Source organism: Panthera tigris, chromosome D2, assembly GCF_018350195.1.
Source record: "Panthera tigris isolate Pti1 chromosome D2, P.tigris_Pti1_mat1.1, whole genome shotgun sequence".
NCBI lineage: Eukaryota > Metazoa > Chordata > Mammalia > Carnivora > Felidae > Panthera > Panthera tigris.
In genome coordinates, this window is record NC_056670.1 from 31,849,586 (window position 1) to 31,867,537 (window position 17,952).

The 17,952-nt window shown below is 56.5% G+C and overlaps 1 protein-coding gene across 1 annotated transcript in view; it reads left to right on the top strand.

Annotated features, from left to right (window-relative positions):
- CDH23 (cadherin related 23) overlaps positions 1-17,952 on the top strand; it is a 365,372-nt gene that overhangs the window by 243,375 nt on the left and 104,045 nt on the right. The window contains 6 exon segments of the mRNA XM_042960117.1: positions 3,497-3,569; positions 5,287-5,403; positions 8,549-8,661; positions 9,848-9,955; positions 16,886-17,075; positions 17,194-17,339. Of these exon segments, the coding sequence (XP_042816051.1) occupies positions 3,497-3,569; positions 5,287-5,403; positions 8,549-8,661; positions 9,848-9,955; positions 16,886-17,075; positions 17,194-17,339 (747 nt within the window).

Genomic DNA, 17,952 nt, shown 5'->3' on the forward strand with positions numbered 1-17,952 from the left:
GCGAAGGTCCTTGTCTGGGCAGGGACCCCTACTGGCTTGCTGCATAGGATGGGCTGGCAGTGATGAGGCCAGGGCTGAGGCCCTGGGGGAGCCCTGCAGGTGGGCATGTGGGAGCAGGATTTAGGGGTGGCCTCAGAGGGTAAGGCTGGGCAGAACCAGCAAAAGGAAGAGCAGAGAGTCTGAGGCCCTGCTTCAGGGAGTGGCAGGAGGCCCCGGGGAGGGGGTGGGGTAGAGGGGGGCAAGGCTGGAAAAGAAGAGAGTCGCAGAAGCCTAAACACTCACTGCTTGCCTTTAACCTGCAGCGCAGCTCCCCCCTTTGAAGTACCGAGCAGAATCAGAAGGCTCTCCCTTCCGATCGTGACATCTTGGTTTTCTAACCCACATGACCCTGACCCTCGTTTCCCGGTCTTGATTAAACACTGCCCCCAAAGCCCCCCAGTCCTGGTCACGCTCCTAACCCTGACCACCCCACCCATTATTTCCAACCTGGCTGGTGTTCTCCGCCCAGGCAAGCAATGACGTCCCCCCAACCCCAGTCCCCAGGCAAGCAATGATTCCCCCCCCAGCCCCCGCGTGTGCAGGTTTGCAGTAGCACATGGGCGAATGTGCCTGCGAAGCCAGTTCTGCCCTAAAGGGGGCGCTGTGGACGGAGGGAGGAACGTAGCTGTGGAGGTTTATGGTTCTGAAACAGGGCTCTGCCACCCGCTAGCTGTGTGACCTGGGGTCCTTAACCCTCTCTGGGCCTCAGTTTCTTCATGTGCAAAATAGGGATAATCGTGGTACTGCCTCATGATCTTATCGTGAGGATTAAATGAGATCATGCCGGTGACACTCAGCACCTGTAATGTTGGCTGTCGTCACGGCTGATAAGACAGACGTGCATACGATCGGCAGCATCCGTGCCCAGGCTGTCTCTGGTACAAACGGGAATTCCGGAGAACTCGGCCAGACAGAGAAGAACCCCCTGTAAGTTTGGGGAAGACGGATGAAGCAGAGGGTGGGAATAGGGGAGGTCTAGAGAAGTAAGGTGAGGTTGTTTTACACCAGCCCGGGGATGGGCAGGCCGAATTGGCCAAATGGAAACGAAAACTTCTTGAGCTCCAATAATATGTGAGGTGCTCGCACATCACACAATCTCTCTTAATCCCATTTTAAAGATGAGGCAAGTGAGGCTCAGGAGGGGAACAGAGCGGGGCCCAGATCACCAGCGCCTTCCTCACTTTTGGGCTAGCAAGTGGCATTTGAATTTGCTTCTGGTCCCAGTAAGCTAGGATTTGAATCCTGACCTGTCTGACTCCTGAGTTCACATTCTCCCCACCACACTCCAAGGCCTGAAGCCCTCTGCGTGTGATTGAGACCCGTACTCCTCTAGGTCCGTGGAAATTTCCTGGAGCTCTTGTTAAAATGCAGATTCTTATTTAGTGAGTCCAAGGAAGGGCTGAGGCTCTGCAGGCCTAACAACGTCTGGGAAATGTTGATGCTTCGGGTCAGGGGACCACCCTTTGAGTAGCAAGGCCTTCCAAGCTCTGCCTTGATGGGATCTTGAGACCCAGGGACTATGCCAACCTGTGGTTCTGTTGAGGAACCCAGAAAGGGCCCCTTTCTCCTTTTGCCTCAGCTTCTCCAGTGGAGCCAGGGCAAGCAGGAAGAGGGCGGCCAAGGAACCAAGCTAACCTTACATTCACTGGGAATCAAAGAGTGGCCTCCCGCCCTGAGACCAGACAGCAGGGTCTCCATGTGCAGGGGTGGGTGGGGGCAGGAATCCACTTGGCCTGGAGCTACCTGAGCCCGGCAGAGGGGTCATTTTCAAATCCCCTCAAAGCTGTCACGCAGGTCAGTGAGGGCCCTATGCTTTCCTTCCATGTGTGCCCCGGCCCCTGGCAGCAGGGGGGGCGGGACAGGGGGGGCGGTCTGGCAACAAAGACAGGTGCCACCTTGGCTGTGAGTGAACATCCTCTCTCAGGCAGGGCTTTGGGATGATAGAGTCGCTCGTGTCTAAGGACCACACTTGAAAAGGTCACCGCCTTTGGGCTGATTTTGCATGTGGGTGATTTTTAAGTAGCTGTCACTTGGCTAAGCTGCTGCCTCCATCCACCAAAGGGATTTTCTCTCAACTGGGGGGGGGGGGGGGGGCGGAGAAAAACCCAGTGCAGATGAGTAGCTTATGGTGGCACTCACTGCACAGGCTGGGGGTGGGGAGAGGCAGATCGGGCCGACAGGGCTCCTGAGGGAAAAGGAGGCGGGCGAGAGGGGCCAGGTGATTCAGGTGATTCCTTTTCACCCACTGCTTGTTGGTTTTTAATAAAGAAGTCAAACTCGGTTTGTAGATTTCCCATTAGGGGACAATAAGCTTTTGTAGAGGGAGCCGCTGAATTAGAACTAATAGCGAATGCAGTGCCAGGATCCGGGGAAATATCACCGCTAATAAGTTTCTGCCTCGTGCTCTGTCACTGACATTCTCGACGCCGTCTCGCGCAGCCAAGCAGAAGGCTTCGATCTATCCGTATATGGGGCACCCACGCTTGCACCAGAGGGATGCCCAGGCAGGCTGTTGGGGCACCGGACGTCAGGCGAGTCCTCACGCCATGGGTTCTCTGAGGCGGGGGAGCTGCTGCACAGCCCAGGGCCCGGGGACAGGCGGGGGAAGAGGGGGAGCACCACTCCTTTCTGGGCACCCACAGTCTGGCAGGATGGGACTGTCTTAAGTCCCAAGGGGTGGACAGCAGCTTTGGTGCCTCTCTCTCTCTCTCTCCCCATCCCCCCTCATTCATTGCTGCTCAGCTAGAAGGGACTCCAGCAAAAGGAGCTTCCCCTCCAAGAGCTCCCGGTTCCTTGGGGAATGAGGCCCTGGGGGGGCAGTGCCGCGAACACTGCGGACTCCCCCAGAGGCCACCGCCCCAGTCCCCCTGCCCCCGCTCCCCGGCTCCCAGGGGAAGGGGAGAAGGCTCTGAGTCAGGTGGGCCAGTGGGGGCTTCCTCCAAAAGGCGAACGGGCAGAAATTCTCACTGATTGATTACAAAAAGCCGTGGGTGAGGACCAGAGTCTTCAAGGTGGGGGGAAGTCGCCCCTAGCTGGGCAAGAGGGAGACAGAGGAGCCAAGAGGAGGCAGAGGCTGTGCCTGTTCAGCCCCTCGGCCCACACCGGCCCTGACCACTGCCCCGCTGACCTGCTTGCTGGTGAAGGCTGGGCCAGATGAAGGACTGCTCAAGACCTGGACGAGGTGGGCTCTGGGAAGCCACCTGACCCTGCCTGCCTGCCACTGCACACTTCTGTATCTTCCGGGCCAGAGTGCTCCTTGCTCCCTTCATTTCTGGGGGCCAGGAGGGTTCTAGAACCTTCCACCGTCATCCTGGCAGAGCTGGGAGGGAAGTTGCAAGCGGGCACCCCCAGCGAGGGCCAAAGCCCCTCAGTGCCAGCCACGCCCAGCCTCCCCTTGGCCGACAGACCAGCCCTGCAGGCCTTCCTGTCCCCTCCAACCTGTCTGTTTTCCTTCCAGGATGAGAACGACAACCCGCCCACCTTCAGCAAGCCTGCCTACTTCGTCTCCGTGGTGGAGAACATCATGGCAGGTACGGGCTCGGGCGGGGGAGGGTGTGAGGGCACGAAGCCAACAGACACCCCCAAGACAAGCGAGGGGAGCCTCTGGAGAGGTCCAGTCATCTGCCAGCCAACAGCCATTTACAGAGCACGAGCCCCTACTATGTGCAGGCGCTCCGCTGGGTACTTGGTCCCCACTCTCCCGCAGCTGCAGCCTCGCGGGAATGGTCACCCATCAGTAATCCGACAACCTTGATTAAGTGAGTGTATACAGAGTACTGAATCCCAGTGCTGTGAGGCAGGTCCCAGGGCCAGGGTGGCCAAGGGGGTGGCCTGAAAGGATGCTGTGCGTACATACGTGAGAACAAGAGTGGGCCGCTCATCTCTCGGCTGCGTCTCTGGTGGCAGGGCCCAGCTTGCAGACCCGGGGCCACCAGCTCCACATTCAGGTTCCGGGGGACCTGCTCCGTCCTTCCTGACAGCTTCACCCTTACACCCAGGGCGGACTGTTCTAGTGGGGAAACCGCCCTATCAGGAATTGCTGTAGCATCCGGAGGTGGCAGGGGTGACCTTCTGTGGCACCATGGAGCCTCCTCTAGGGAGTCTCCGGGTACCTTCCTGGCATCTGATGATTTTTCTGGGTGGGTGCCAGGCTGTGCCCAGCCCACCCTTCCCTGTCCCAGTCGGGCATCTCCTAGAGAATAACACTGCTGAAGCTACCCCCGTGCATTCCCTGCTGTCCCCGTGACCTCTGCTTAGGAGAGGACTTCGTCATGGCACTTAGTCCGTTTCCAGCTTGTGCTTGGATAAAGGGTGTGTCAGGGCCTGTGTACCTGTCCTCCTGCTCAGGGTGAGACTGAGAGTCGGATTAGAGGCTTCACAATCCCCGGAAGGGGCCAGAATGACCTGCCTATCTCACAGCCGTCTGCCTGGCCCCTCGGACCCCCAGGGACTGTTGACTCACGCACACAATAGTAACGGCAGCCTGTGGCTCAGAGAGAGCTGCCACGGGCCTGCACCCTGCATGGGCCTGCTTCCCCCCCACCCCCATCCTCACCAACGACCCCGCAAGCTGGCTCTCTTTCCAGGTAGACCCATTTCACAGAGGAAGAGGCTGAGGCTCAGACAGTTGCCAGAGGGTCCCCTGGGGTTCCAGCCTGGGCGTCATACACCGAACCTCCTCAGTGGGGCAGTCGGGTGGCAGTGGGGACAGGAGGGGGCTGGAGCCCCAAACCCGACCGATGAGGGTCTGGTGAGCACAGCTGGGAAAGGCGGATCCCCCGACCCCGGATTTCAGGAGATGGAAATGAAGGTGAGGGCCTTCACTAGACAGTACAGGGAAAATAAAATCCCTTATAAATTCCCCTTGTGAATGAGATGTAACAAGACCGAAATTGAATACGGTCAATGTGGCATCATGTAACATGGGGCTTCATTTCTTTTTGACTCAAAGCCAGTCTGAGTGTATTGCACATGGCGAGCGGCCAGAGAGAGGTGGATAGCAGTGGTGGGTCGCGAGCTTCTGGCACAAGCCACCACCACCGCAGGCTCCGGGACCCCCTTCGTGGAGCCTTGTCCCCACGCAGCCCAGGGAGCTCTGGAGGTCGAGCCTCCCCGCCTCATCCCCGGGTGCCCCAGCAGCAGGCTCCCTGACTCCTGAAGGCTGGTCACCAGGAGGTCCCGGGTCCCCCTCCCAAGGCCTGGGGCCGCAAACCCGGGGTGAGCGTTCCCCACTTTGTCTCCCGAAAGGGGCCACGGTGCTGTTCCTGAATGCCACGGACCTGGACCGCTCCCGGGAGTACGGTCAGGAGTCCATTATCTACTCCTTGGAGGGCTCCTCCCAGTTTCGGATCAACGCCCGCTCAGGTGAGCACCCCCCCCCCCCGCCGTGCCCCGTGGTCCCCGTCACCTTCACCTCAGGCCGGCTCCCCACGCCCAGCCCTGGTCCTGCTCCTGGGCCAAGTTCTCTCTCCCTTTCACAGGAAGCCCTCGTGTGGAGCATGCCAGCTTTGAACGCCTGGTCTTATCCCTGAAATATTAACCTGAGTGTGATTACTGATCCTACACGCCCCCCCAAAAAAAATTGGAACGTGAATGTACCCACTTCAGGGTATCTTTCAATGGTGAAGAGGCCTGTTGGGTTTAAAATGTGTTCCATTTTACCAACAGCTGGCCAACATGCCACCCTTTGGGGGCTCTCTTTCCTCAAGCCTCCATGTCCCCCTCCCTCAGTGGCTGACCTATTTGCTGAACTCTGGCTTCTCCTCTTAACAATGTGTAAGCCTTGGTTTCCCCCCTGCGGGACGAGGATGGTCACATTAGGGGTGTAGTGTGGGTCACGTGAGTGATTGCAGGGAGCGCTCATAGAGTGGTCCCTGGCATACAGTAAGTGCTGACAGAATCACGTCTTCATCATCATCGTCTTTGGTCTTTTCACCCAGAGGCCCCCATCCCCGGCTCCCTGGTCAGCCCACGGAGCCCTCACCTCTCTTCCCCCTTTCCCCATACGCCTCCCTCCAGATCTCTCTCCCTTGAAGCTGGTGGGGGGGGGCAAGGGGGAGGGGGAAAAAGCAACAATAGACCCCAGATCAGAAGCTGGGAAGGGATACGAGGCCCTTGGACATTCATTCATGTATTCAGGCTTCAGTGGGGACCTGCTCTCCACCAGGTGCCGTGCTGGGTGCTGGGGCGCAGGATGGAATCAGACATGACCTGCCCTCCTGGGGTTCCCGGCCCATTTAGTGGACATGCAAGGCCCCCCGCTTCTGAGTCCCCGATTCTGTATTGTAAGGGCACTGCCGATGCCAAGTGGGCCAACCCTGAAATCTCAGTGGCTCAACACAGCAGAGATTCTAACTCACACGGCGGTCCAGCACCACGTCCAGTGGACAGCCTTCCGCATGGCGATTCTGGGACCCGGGCGCCTTCCCCGTTGTGGCTCCAAGGTCACTGCAAAAAGGAAGAGAGCCTGGAGTGCTGTCGAAGGAGATGCCTATGGGCCAGGCCCGGAGGTGACATATGTCACTTCTGCCCACGTCCTATTGGCCGGAACCAGGCAACGGCCCCGCCTAGATGAAGGGGGCCTCGGGAAGTAGTTTCTGGCCTGCCAGCCCCTCTCAGGCAGTCTTGCTCCCTTAACACAGCTCCTTCCGCTATGAAGGTGTGTTTTCCTCAGAGCTCCTTGGTCAAATTAGCCAGGCCTGCTCCACAAAGGTGGCCTTAATTGGATCTAATTTCCCAGACAGGGGTAGCCATCTATCACACCGACAAGTTCACGTTTAAAACTTTTCAGAGATTAATTTCTTCCTTGCCCTGCCAATTAATCGACACCACCCCAGCAAGGAGCACGGTGTGGTGGGCAGACCTTTGCCAGTCTTTTGTTTTTGGCCTCAGCACCTTCACTGTCCCGTCCCCATGCTCAGCTCCCCTCTCAGCCCTGCACAAACCAGACGATCTGCCAGTGTGGCAGGGAGGCAAATGTGAGACATCTGGTCCAGCTCCATCATTTGATGGTAGAATAAGCCAAGCACAGAGAAGTTGAGTAACTTGCCGCGGGTCACACAGCGCAGGCAAGAGGGATTAAAAAAAAAAAAAAGACATTCCCTGCCTTGGGGGTATTCTCACAGTCTATTGAAAGGAAATAAGCCTTTTCTGAGTGCGGAGAGCTTGACCTGTAGTTACATAATCCTCACAACAGCTTTGATCCAAAGGCATACTAATACCCATTTTACAGATGAGAAAACTGAGGCCCACTTTTCCAAGGCTGAACGTGTAGAAAGGGCCGTTAATCAGAATTCAGATGTGGGCCTCACTGTCCTCAAGGCATCGCTCTTTTCCGTAGCCCGTGTGCGCTGGTAAATGGCCTGCCTACCATGACGCCCTGAGGCTGGCCCACCTCACAGCTACTCCTGAGAGCCAAGTTCAAGCATCTCCTCCATTCTGTGTTCAGTGCCATCCAATCAGTAGCTTACAGTGGCCCTGGTGGGAGCATTACAACTTGAAAATCAGCGAATGCCTTTTTGTTCTTGTTTTAGGGAGGCGGTTGTCAAACACCAGCACGCCACGTGACCCGGCGTGACCTCCATGTTTTAGTTATACCAGAATACAAAGAAAAGCCAAAAACGGGCTGATAAATGATCCATTTTTTGAAAAATTTGTTTAACATTTATTTTTGAGAGACAGCAAGCACAAGTGGGGGAGGGGCAAGGGAGAGAGGGAGACAGAGGATCCAAAGCAGACTCTGCTATGAGCAAAGAGCCTGATGCAGGGCTCGAACTCACAAACTGTGAGCTCACGGCCTGAGCCGAAATCAAGAGTCGCATGCTTAACCGACTGAGCCACCCAGGTGCCCCGATGGTCAATTATAATTGCTTGTATTTCATGAAATAACTCGTTTATACACTGGGGGGGAAAAACACCTCAAGGCAATATAATCACGTTACAAGGTAATTAAGGAAATTCTTTTATAACTGTTCTCAATACACTGTAAGTTACTTGTCCAGTAATGAGTCACCAGGGTGAACATGTGTGAAACACATACATTTCAGTGCTGTCCTGTAAGAAACAGCGCCAGGCACTGTTCTAAGCCTTCTGTGATGTCAACCGAATTAATCCCTCAACAGCCCTATTACTTTTCCCTTCTGACCAGATAAGGAAACTGAGGCACATAGGATTTAGGTAGCAAGTCTCAAGTGATAGAGCTACTAAGATAATGTCAAAAATCTTGAGAGGTCTTTTGTGACCTGTCGTATTCTCCATCCCCTAAGGCCATTATCAGCCTAGATTTTCCCACATTAAAAAATGACTTTCCGATCAGAAAGGTGTTGCCACCTCTGGCTTCTGGTTGCCAAGGCATAGGTGCTATCCCCTGTCCCTTCACGAGCGTCACCTCACACCCCAGCACATGCACACACGTGCAAACACATGCTGTCAGCTTGTGCAAACGGCTTCACCCCCTCTCTCCCTCCTTCCCTGCTCCCTCCCTGGCCCGCCCAAACCCTTTCTCCTGCAGGCGAAATTACCACCACCTCCCTGCTTGACCGTGAGACCAAGTCTGAATACATCCTCATCGTACGAGCGGTGGACGGGGGCGTGGGCCACAACCAGAAAACCGGCATCGCCACCGTGAGTGCCCGCCCCCTGCTGTGACCCCTGCTCCCCAGCCCATCTTTAGGGTGCACCTGTGTCCTGATGCAGTGTGAGGCACGTGGGAGCGGGGTGAGGGTGGCAGTTACCAACTCACTGTCAGCCAGAGTCAGCCCTGGGGCCGCTGCAGCCGCAGGAAATAAAGGCATTCCCACCTGGGACGTGGTGGCACATGGGAGGAGCAAACGTCCCCCAAAGACCAGTGGGGCAAGAAGCAGAAAGCGTGTGCTCCATAGGCCCTTCCCTAGGGGCTCCTACACGGGGCACGTATTCCTGCCAGGAAGAGTGGCTCAGAACGGGAGGCAGGGCCCCCAACCCTCACCACCCCTCACCTTGGTGCTGAGAGATGATGCCTAGACTTCCCTACCATGAGTAAGCGGGACCCATAAAGGCCTAGATTCCCCATCCAAGGCCTGGTCATCCCACCGAGGTGCCTCAGATATAGGAAGCTAGAGAAGGGACATCAAGGGTCCTGACCGGGCTCTGGGCTGCACGAGAGATGGGGGGCAGTGAGAAGCAGGAGGATGCACTGACCACTCACTCTAGCCACCTCCTTTCCATGACCCTCCCCTTGCTTTCTCCGGCTGCCCCTCAGGAGCCCTCCCCGACCTCTCCGCACAGCCCTCACCCTACCCACCGCAGCTGCTCCCCATCCTTGCCCAGCCAGAGGGGCTGGTGTCAGTATTTCTTGGCCAGAGACTTGGCAGAAAAACCCTCAGTACCCCGTTCGGTCATGGGAGGCCCCTGCTAATAGGATTCTGAGTCCTATAAATAATTTACGTGGGTGGCAGGGGAGCAGGGAAATTGCTTGGCTGGTAGCTGAGACTGACGGAATCTCAGGGGATTCTACTAGGTCCCCCCACACTGTCAGTCACCTTCCGCCAAGACAGGGGTGGGTGAGAGAAGGCCCAGGTTACAGGAAGTATTTCAGGGGTCACTTCCTTCATTCCTCTGCTTCCTGATGGGATAACACCTAAGCTGTCTCCTGAAGGGACCTGGCTCCCTCCTTGAAAGCCCAGGCCTGCCCCGAAGCCCCCAAAGTGGGTGGAACCAGTGGAATTAATGCCGAGATGCCCCGCAGGCACCTGAGTATGTCCCCCTCGTGGGCACTGCCCTTGCACAGCTCAGCCAGGTGCCTCCCCCCCCACCCCCCGTGGCTTCGCAGGTGAACATCACCCTCCTGGACATCAACGACAACCACCCCACCTGGAAGGACGCCCCCTACTACATCAACCTCGTGGAGATGACCCCTCCAGATTCTGACGTGACCACGGTAAGTGGTGGTAGGACAGCTGAGCCTCCAGGCTGCCCTCCTGAAGGTGTCCACCATTCCCTCATGAGCCCCGTGGGCTGGTCCACATGGGACTGATAGATGTCATGTCTCCCTCTGAGCCAGCCCACGGAGCAGACTTCCAGAAGCTCTCTTGCATGGTGCAAGGTAGTCAGAGTTTGGCGGAAAGCCCTCACCTGGGTCTCAGAGACAGTGGGCTTTGGGCTTTGTCAAAGGGAGCAATGGCAGCCCAGGGACAGTGACAAGGCAACTAGGGCTGGTTCAGCTAGTGACCACACTTGGCAGAGACCCCGGGACTCAGTTCGGGCCACAAGGAGTGCCCCACCCTCCCCAGGCGCCTTACAGGCGTCCTCCTTAAGTCCTACAGCATAGATTCTGCCCCCCACCTTTCCCTCACTGCTTCTGTCACTGCAGCGGGAGCCCGGTCAGCTCCCCCCACAGGCGGGCCCCAGGGCTTTCCCAGTGGGGCGTTTGAAGTTCGCCCAGGGATTTTCTGGCCCGGAATATTCCAGGTTTGCCCAGGCCCCTGGGCGTGCTGCGTGCAGGGGTATGACTCAGAGTGGGGAGCAGGGGAGACATGGCCAAAGCCTCAGGAGTCCGGAAGGGAGCCAGCCTCCTGGGGAAGATGAGGAAAGTCAGGGTTGCATACCCCACTTGGTCTGCTCTGGAGTTCACGTTTGTGAGGCTGTCTCTTCCCCTCACCCTTGTGCCCCATTTGGCCTCATTTGAGGTGGCTTATCTCCAGTGTCCAGCCCCATGGCCACTCCGCCAGCTGTGACGAACATGAACCTGATAGTCCATGAGAACCCCACATACTGAACGTCTGCGACATGCCAGGCTTTGCCCGAAGGCTTCTCATGATTTCTCTCTCATCCTCATGATGGGGCAGGTAGACTCATTGCTCCCATCACACTGTGGAGGAAACCGAGACTTGGAGTTTGAGGGGTTTGCCCGGGGTCCCAGAGCTAGTAAGAGGTTGTATCAGGACTTGAACCCAGGTCTGTCTGATTTGGAAACTACCTGGTCCAGCCCTACATCCCTGCTGGCTCAGGGAGCCCTGGCTGGTGGGCCAGGTCCTGAGAAACTGGAGAGTGTGTGTGGGGTGGGAGAAGAAGGGCACGTTTCATATCCAGCTCTCCAGGAAGGCTGCCCAACCCCCTTTGAGGCTTAGCCTCCCCACCCCCGCCCCTCATCAGCCGTAGCCAGTAGGACTGGTCTAGACTGGTAAGGCTGTCAGCCTCGAAGGGTGTCTCCTGTCCTCCTTTCCATGTGTTCAAGATCTGAATGGCTCTCAACTGGTGGGTGGATCCCCCTCCCAGACATTCCAGTAGGGTCTGCGTCAGGTATCTGGGATCTAGTTTTTCAAAGCCCCAGTGGGAGGACTCCTTGGAGCCCAGGGCCATGTTTGGGAACCACTACCTTGGGCCCTTTCCTGGCTGTCTCAAGTGCTCTAGACCTTGTGGGCACTCTCTGCTGCCATCTCGTGGGCACTTGGGCTCTAGTCCAAGACCACTCCAGCCCGGGACCCCAAGAGAGCCTACCTCGGAACACCTGCCTGATCAACCCTTACCTTTGCTTTATGTTTCTGAGAAAATCTTCCCAGAGGGCATTGAGAGGCAAGTGAGACAGGTGTCCCTGGGAGAAAGTGGCTGCATGGGACACTAGCCAGAGGTGCCATGTTTGAAGAGTCCACCTGCCAGACAGAGAGAAGGTTTGCTGGACTGGGACTGCACTTGGCCTTGGGCATTTCCCAGATCTGGTCCCCAGTGGCGCTCTCCGGGTCTCCAGCCTTCCTTGCAGCCTTTGGACTGTGAGCAGGTGTGGACAGTGGGCCAGGGGCCTGCTGCCCAGGGTCTTCTCACTCCCCGGGAACCTCGGCAGACCTTCAGTGAGCACCTGCCATGTCCCAGGCCCTGTGCCCGTCAACCTTAGAAGCACAGAAAGTGACGATATTCCCCTCTGTTTTCAGGGAGGTTTATGTCACTTTTCTGCTTAAACCCACCACTGGTTCCCATCTCGCCCTGTGTAAAAGCCAGAGTTCTTAGCAGACGGACCTGCCCCACCTTTATCTCTGGGGAGTCGGACATGTGAACCCACCCCTCAGGACAGGCTTGGCATGGCCGTTCCTCCCACAGGGTGGGGACTCCAGTGTTTCCGGGCCCCCTGCTAGTGTTTGAGATGCCCCCCGCCCCTACAGTGTCATGACTCAGAAGTTGAAAGAGAAAAGGGCAAAGTCAAAATTAAAACTTATTATGTCAAACGTCTAGCCAAATATATAATGACAACTTCAGCAATCATGAGATTCAGCATCTGAAAAAATTTCATTGCACTTAAGGACAAATTGTCAGTTAGATTTTTTTTCTGTAATTCTTGAGAATTTTCAGAATTCTCTGGAATTCCCAGGTATGTGTGATCGTTTCCAGGAAATCAGGAATCAGGAAGCCCATACATTAGTCAAAGGTGTCATAGCAAAATAATTTCAAAAGAGATAGTCATGAAATTCTGCTAAATCTTATGGTGTCTAGGCATTTACATGTGGGTACACTGTAATGCTGTTGGCGGGAGGGGGGGGGGGCTCCCTGAGGCCTTCTAAGGCCACACAGTGGCCCTGGGTGAGGTGGGGGCTGTGGCTGAGATATGAGAAAGGGAGCTGGGGGTGGGGAGGGGGACAGCTGACCCAGGACAAGTGACATCAGGGAGGAGGCCATGTTTGCATAGGGGCTGCCCATCTGACACATGTCCTCCCACCCGTCCCCAATCCGCTAAACTCTTCCTCCCCTCAGAGCTTTCCACCCCCTGCTCCCCCCCTGCAGAGCGTTCCTCTCCCTCTACCCCTCACCCCTGCTTTTCCCACGGCTGCCTCATTCTCCTCCACAGCTTAAAATGCCACTTCCTCGGAGAGGCCCTCCCTGATCACCCTGCCTAAGGTAGCTTTCTACATTGTTTCTTCCAGAGCTGATCCCACGTCTGTGTTCATTTGTTTATTAGGTTGCTTGCTTATTCAGAGACACTACAGGGATTAAGAGAGCAGCCTTTGCTCCCAAAATGTCTACGGTCTAATCCCAGCCACATCCCTTATCAGCTGTGTGACCTTAGGCAAATCACCTTACCTTTCTGTGCTCCAATGGTCTTATCTAGAAAATGGGACAGTGAGAGCCCCCACGAATAGAGTTGTGGTTTGTATTTAATGAGCCATGGGGTGAGTAACAGAGAAATGATAGCTGTCGTCACCATGCCTCCTCCTCTGGGTTCATACCTGTCTTGTTTGCTGTTGAACCCCAGTGCCTCGCATGGTGCCAGGTGCATTGTAGGAATTCAAAAACTAGGGCGCCTGGGTGGCTCAGTCGGTGAAGTGTCTGACTTCGGCTCAGGTCATGATCTCACAGTTCGTGGGTTCAAGTCCCGCATCAGGCTCTGTGCTGACAGCTCAGAGCCTGGAGCCTGCTTTGGATCCTGTGTCTCCCTCTCTCTCTGCCCCTCCCCTGTTTGCACTGTCTGTCTCTCTCTCTCTCTCTCTCTCTCTCTCTCTCTCTCTCTCTCAAAAGTAAAATAAACATTAAAAAAAATTTTTTTTAATTAAAAAGAATTCACAAATGGTCAAATGCTAGTTGTTGAGGGTCTTTCCGACTTTGTTCCCCGCTTTACCTGGCCCCCCAGTCCTCCCAGGTCAGGTTGGGTCTTCCTTGTCAGAGGGAGATGAGGGTGTGTGGCCCAGAACTCTCCCAAAGGCCACTGACTTTCCAGAGCTGCATGTGGACAAGCGTGTGCCTGTATCCTGGTGTACCGGGGGTGGTCTGGGCTTGCGCACCTGTGCGCTCCCAGGGCATGCACCTGCGTCAGGGCGAGCCCGCGCATGGCCCCTCTCGGTTTGCGAGTGAGATTTGGGCCCAGCCTCCCTCCTAGCTCCTGCAGGCTCCTTCAAGGACCTGGCTGATGGGCATTGATTTAGAGCCTTTCAAAGCCCTCCAGCAAAATAAGAGGGGAGAGGGAGAGAATTATTCCCCGTCAGGCCGGGAGAAAAATGACAGTGTGAAATGGGAAATGAAGAGGGAAAGTGGTGAGACTTTACACAGTGACCAGGAGGGAGCCTGCGGGAGGGGTGACAGCCAGCAGCCCTCCCCTGTGTCCCCAACCCCGCCCGAAGACCAGGGAGTGGCCCTCGAGGCCAGAAGTCTGGGCCCACCTCTGGCTCTCCGGTCAGAGAGAGAAGACGAGAAGCCCCCATCCCCATCCCAGATAAAATTGATCTCTACATATTCAGCAACTAGCTGCTAGCCCGGAGCAGATCGTTGAACTGCTCTGTACCTCAGTTTCCCCATCCAGAAAAACGGTGATAAGAACCTCCCCCTCCTCCTCTAGAAAGAAGCGCTGTAGAAATGCGAGGCTTGCTGGTCCCCTCTGTCCGTCAGTGGGATGATTTTGCCGGGCTGAAGCCACACCGGAGTGCCTGAGAGCCCTGCCTCGCCTCCTGTTGTCAACACAGGGGTGATTGGGTCCCCTTTATCGAGGCTGGGGAAACTGAGGTGATGTGCCCCATAGCACAGCGAGGGCCCCTCAGGCCCGGGAGGCCGGGGCCCTCCCCCGATCCCTGCCCCCGGGTGCAGCCAGGCCAGGAGGGGATCCAGTGTGCTTCTCTGAAACAGAAGGAAGGTCCGCAGGGCTCAGGGTTCAGCGCCAGCACTGGCCTCTCTCCCTGGCCACTCCTGGGCCCAGGGGCAAGATGGGGGCCTGTGGCCAGGGCAGCCCATCTGTCTGTTCTGGTCTGGTGGCCCCAGAGACGCCTCCGGCTGGGGATTAAGCCAGAAGAGGGACAGATTCTGCCGCCAAAGCACAAAAGGCCCCACATCAAGTAAGGTGAAGGAGCTGACGAGGCTAGGCTGTCATCGCCGAGTGTCTTGGAGTTAGGAATGACACCGTCCTGATGCAGCGCTGGGGACTGCGGTCCCCATCCCCCCACCCCATTGATCTTGTCCACCTCTGGTACCACAGTGAGCTCTGCAGCAAGGGCAGGGGTGGGCTGAGGGGCGGGGACTGCTGTCCTGGGACCCTAGGAGGAGTCCAGGGTGGGAGCTGGGTCAGCCCCAGGGCTGGTGCTGTGTGACCTTGAGTCTTGCCCGTGCCTCTCTGAGTTCTGCTTTCCCCTTGGCGGGAGTGGGTAGATGCTAGAGAAGTTTCCCAAAAAAGCAGGAGATTGGCAGGCACGGGGGCAGGGAGGAAATGGCTTGCGGGGATTGTGCCCTCTTAACCCAGGGCACTCAGGTCGATCCCTTCTTGGGGTGAGGCTTACAAGTGGGGAGCCAAGTGTGGGGGACTGGAGAGGTAAAGGGGCCTCTGTCCCGAGGCCCTCCCCCTTTTCAGGCAGGGAGACTCAGCCCCCACTCTCCTCCAGCCTCCCCCTCCCCCAGCCCCACAGCAGCCCCAACCTGCTGGGACGCACCCTCTAAACAGGACTCCCTTCCCCTGCCCTGTCATTCCTGGGGTCACAGAAGCCTGATTCTCTTCAAATTGCTGGTTAACTGTCCATCTCTTGATTTCAGCTCAGGTCATGATCTCACAGTTTGTGCCCGTGTTGGGCTCTGTGCTGATAGTGTGGACCCTGCTTGGGATTGTCTCTCTCCCTCACTCTCTGCCCTTCCCCACGCACACTTGTGTTCATTCTCTCTCTCTCTCTCTCAAACATTTAAAAAAATAATAAAAGTCCATGGGAATGCAAGCTGGTGCAGCCACTCTAGAAAACAGTATGGAGGTTCCTCAGAAAACTAAAAATAGAACTACCCTACGACCCAGCAATTGCACTACTAGGCATTTATCCACGGGATGCAGGTGTGCTGTTTCGAAGGGACACATGCACCCCCATGTTTATAGCAGCACTATCTACAATATCCAGAGTATGGAAAGAGCCCAAATGTCCATCGATGGATGAATGGATAAGGAAGATGTGGTATATATAGACAATGGAGTGTTACTCGGCAATCAAAAAGAATGAAATCTTGCCATTTGCAACTACGTGGATGAAACTGGGGGGTATTATGCTAAGTGAAATTAGTCAAAGAAAGACAAAAATCTTATGACTTCACTCATATGAGGACTTTAAGAGACAAAACAGATGAACATAAGGGAAGGGAAACAAAAATCATATAAAAACCGGGAGGGGGACAAAACAGAAGAGACTCATAAATAGGGAGAACAAACTGAGGGTCACTGGAGGGGGTGTGGGAGGGGGGATGGGCTAAACGGGTGAGGGGCATTAAGGAATCTACTCCTGAAATCATTGTTGCACTATATGCTAGCTAATTTGGATGTAAATTTTAAAGAATGAATGAATGAATGAATGAATAAATAAATATATAAAAGTCCAAAAGAAGGAAGAGAAGGTTCAGTGAGGAGGATCCAGTTCCCAAAATCCAGGGTTTCAGAAGCTTCTGAGAAGTTCTCAACCTCCCAAAGAATTCCTAGTCCCCAAAGAGTTCCATGACCAAGGCCTGCCGGGCACCCCCTGCTCCCCCAAGAGCCCATGAACGTGTCGCCCCACGTGTCTGGGAAGGAACGATGCCAGGATGTGCTGGCGGTGTTGCCCGCTGGCTACTGGCCCAGGCTGTTGCTTCTACGAATCAGAAGGTTGGGGCTTACGTGGGGAAGGGGACTGGCCTCAGGGCAAAACCAAGTGCGTGCCGGCTGCTGATCCATCTTGTGAACCTCCTGCCTGCCATCCCCCCATCAGAAGCCCTGCCAGAGCTGGAGGGAGGAGCAGGGGGGGTGGGGGGGAGCAGGAGGGAGGAGCGGGGGGGGGGGGGTGGGGGGGGCGCAGGAGGGGGAGGGACCCGCGTGTCAGCTCAGACCACCCAGGAAAGGCAGCCTGGGGCCCAGAGACCGGGGCTAGGCTCCACGGAGGGTCCGTCTCTTCCTGAGCAGGTGGTGGCCTTGGACCCGGACCTGGGAGAGAACGGCACCCTGGTGTATAGGATCCAGCCGCCCAACAAGTTCTACGCCCTCAACAGCAGCACGGGCAAGATCCGCACCACCCACGTCATGCTGGATCGGGAGAACCCTGACCCCCACGAGGCGGAGCTGATGCGCAAGATTATCATCTCTGTCACTGACTGTATGTGTCTCTTGTAGCCCCACGCCACTTGGCTGTGGCCTCTGATGCTCAGGGCCCCGGGGACCTCTCCCACTGACTCGTTTCGCACCCCTCTTTCCCTCTCCCCCTCACCCCCCAGGCGGCAGGCCCCCTCTGCGAGCCACCAGCAGTGCCACAGTGTTTGTGAACCTCTTGGACCTCAATGACAATGACCCCACTTTTCAGAACCTGCCTTTCGTGGCCGAGGTGCTGGAAGGCACCCCGGCGGGGGTCTCTGTCTACCAGGTGAGTTTCCCTTTCCCGGCCTGAGCTCCTGGTCTGCCTCCCTCACCTCGTCTCACCCAGCCAACAAACGGGCACAGGGTGCCCTGGGTGTCTAGCTTTGCAGTGGGAGAGGGGGGCAGGGGATGCCAGCCGAGACCACCAGACGGGACGGTCTGTGCCTGGCTTGGAGAGCCAATGCTCTGGGAGATGTGATGGAAGGCTTCCTGGAGGAGGAGGGGCTTGAGCTGGGTCTCGAAGGACAGGTGGATGTGGAGCGGTGGAGGGAAGGTACCAAGGGAGCTGACAGAATTCTGGGCCTGAGTATGGAGGTCATACTCCGAGCTTGTGGCTGGGTCTAGAACACAAAGAAGGTTGGTGGGCGTAGCCCAGGCACCCTGCCTCCGTGGGCAGGCCACTCTCCCACGTTCTCCCGTAAGCCCCAGAGCATCTCCACACAGAGTAGGGGGTGCTCTCCCCACCTTGCAGGGGCCGAAAGAGACTTGCTTATGTCCCTGCGGCCAGGAAGAGGTACGGCCTGATCTTGAACCCAGCCCCTCTGCCTCCTGCTCCATCACCCTCTGGGAGGCGGCCCTGAAGCTGCTCGTTCAGGGAGAATGACGCCCTTTTAGGAACG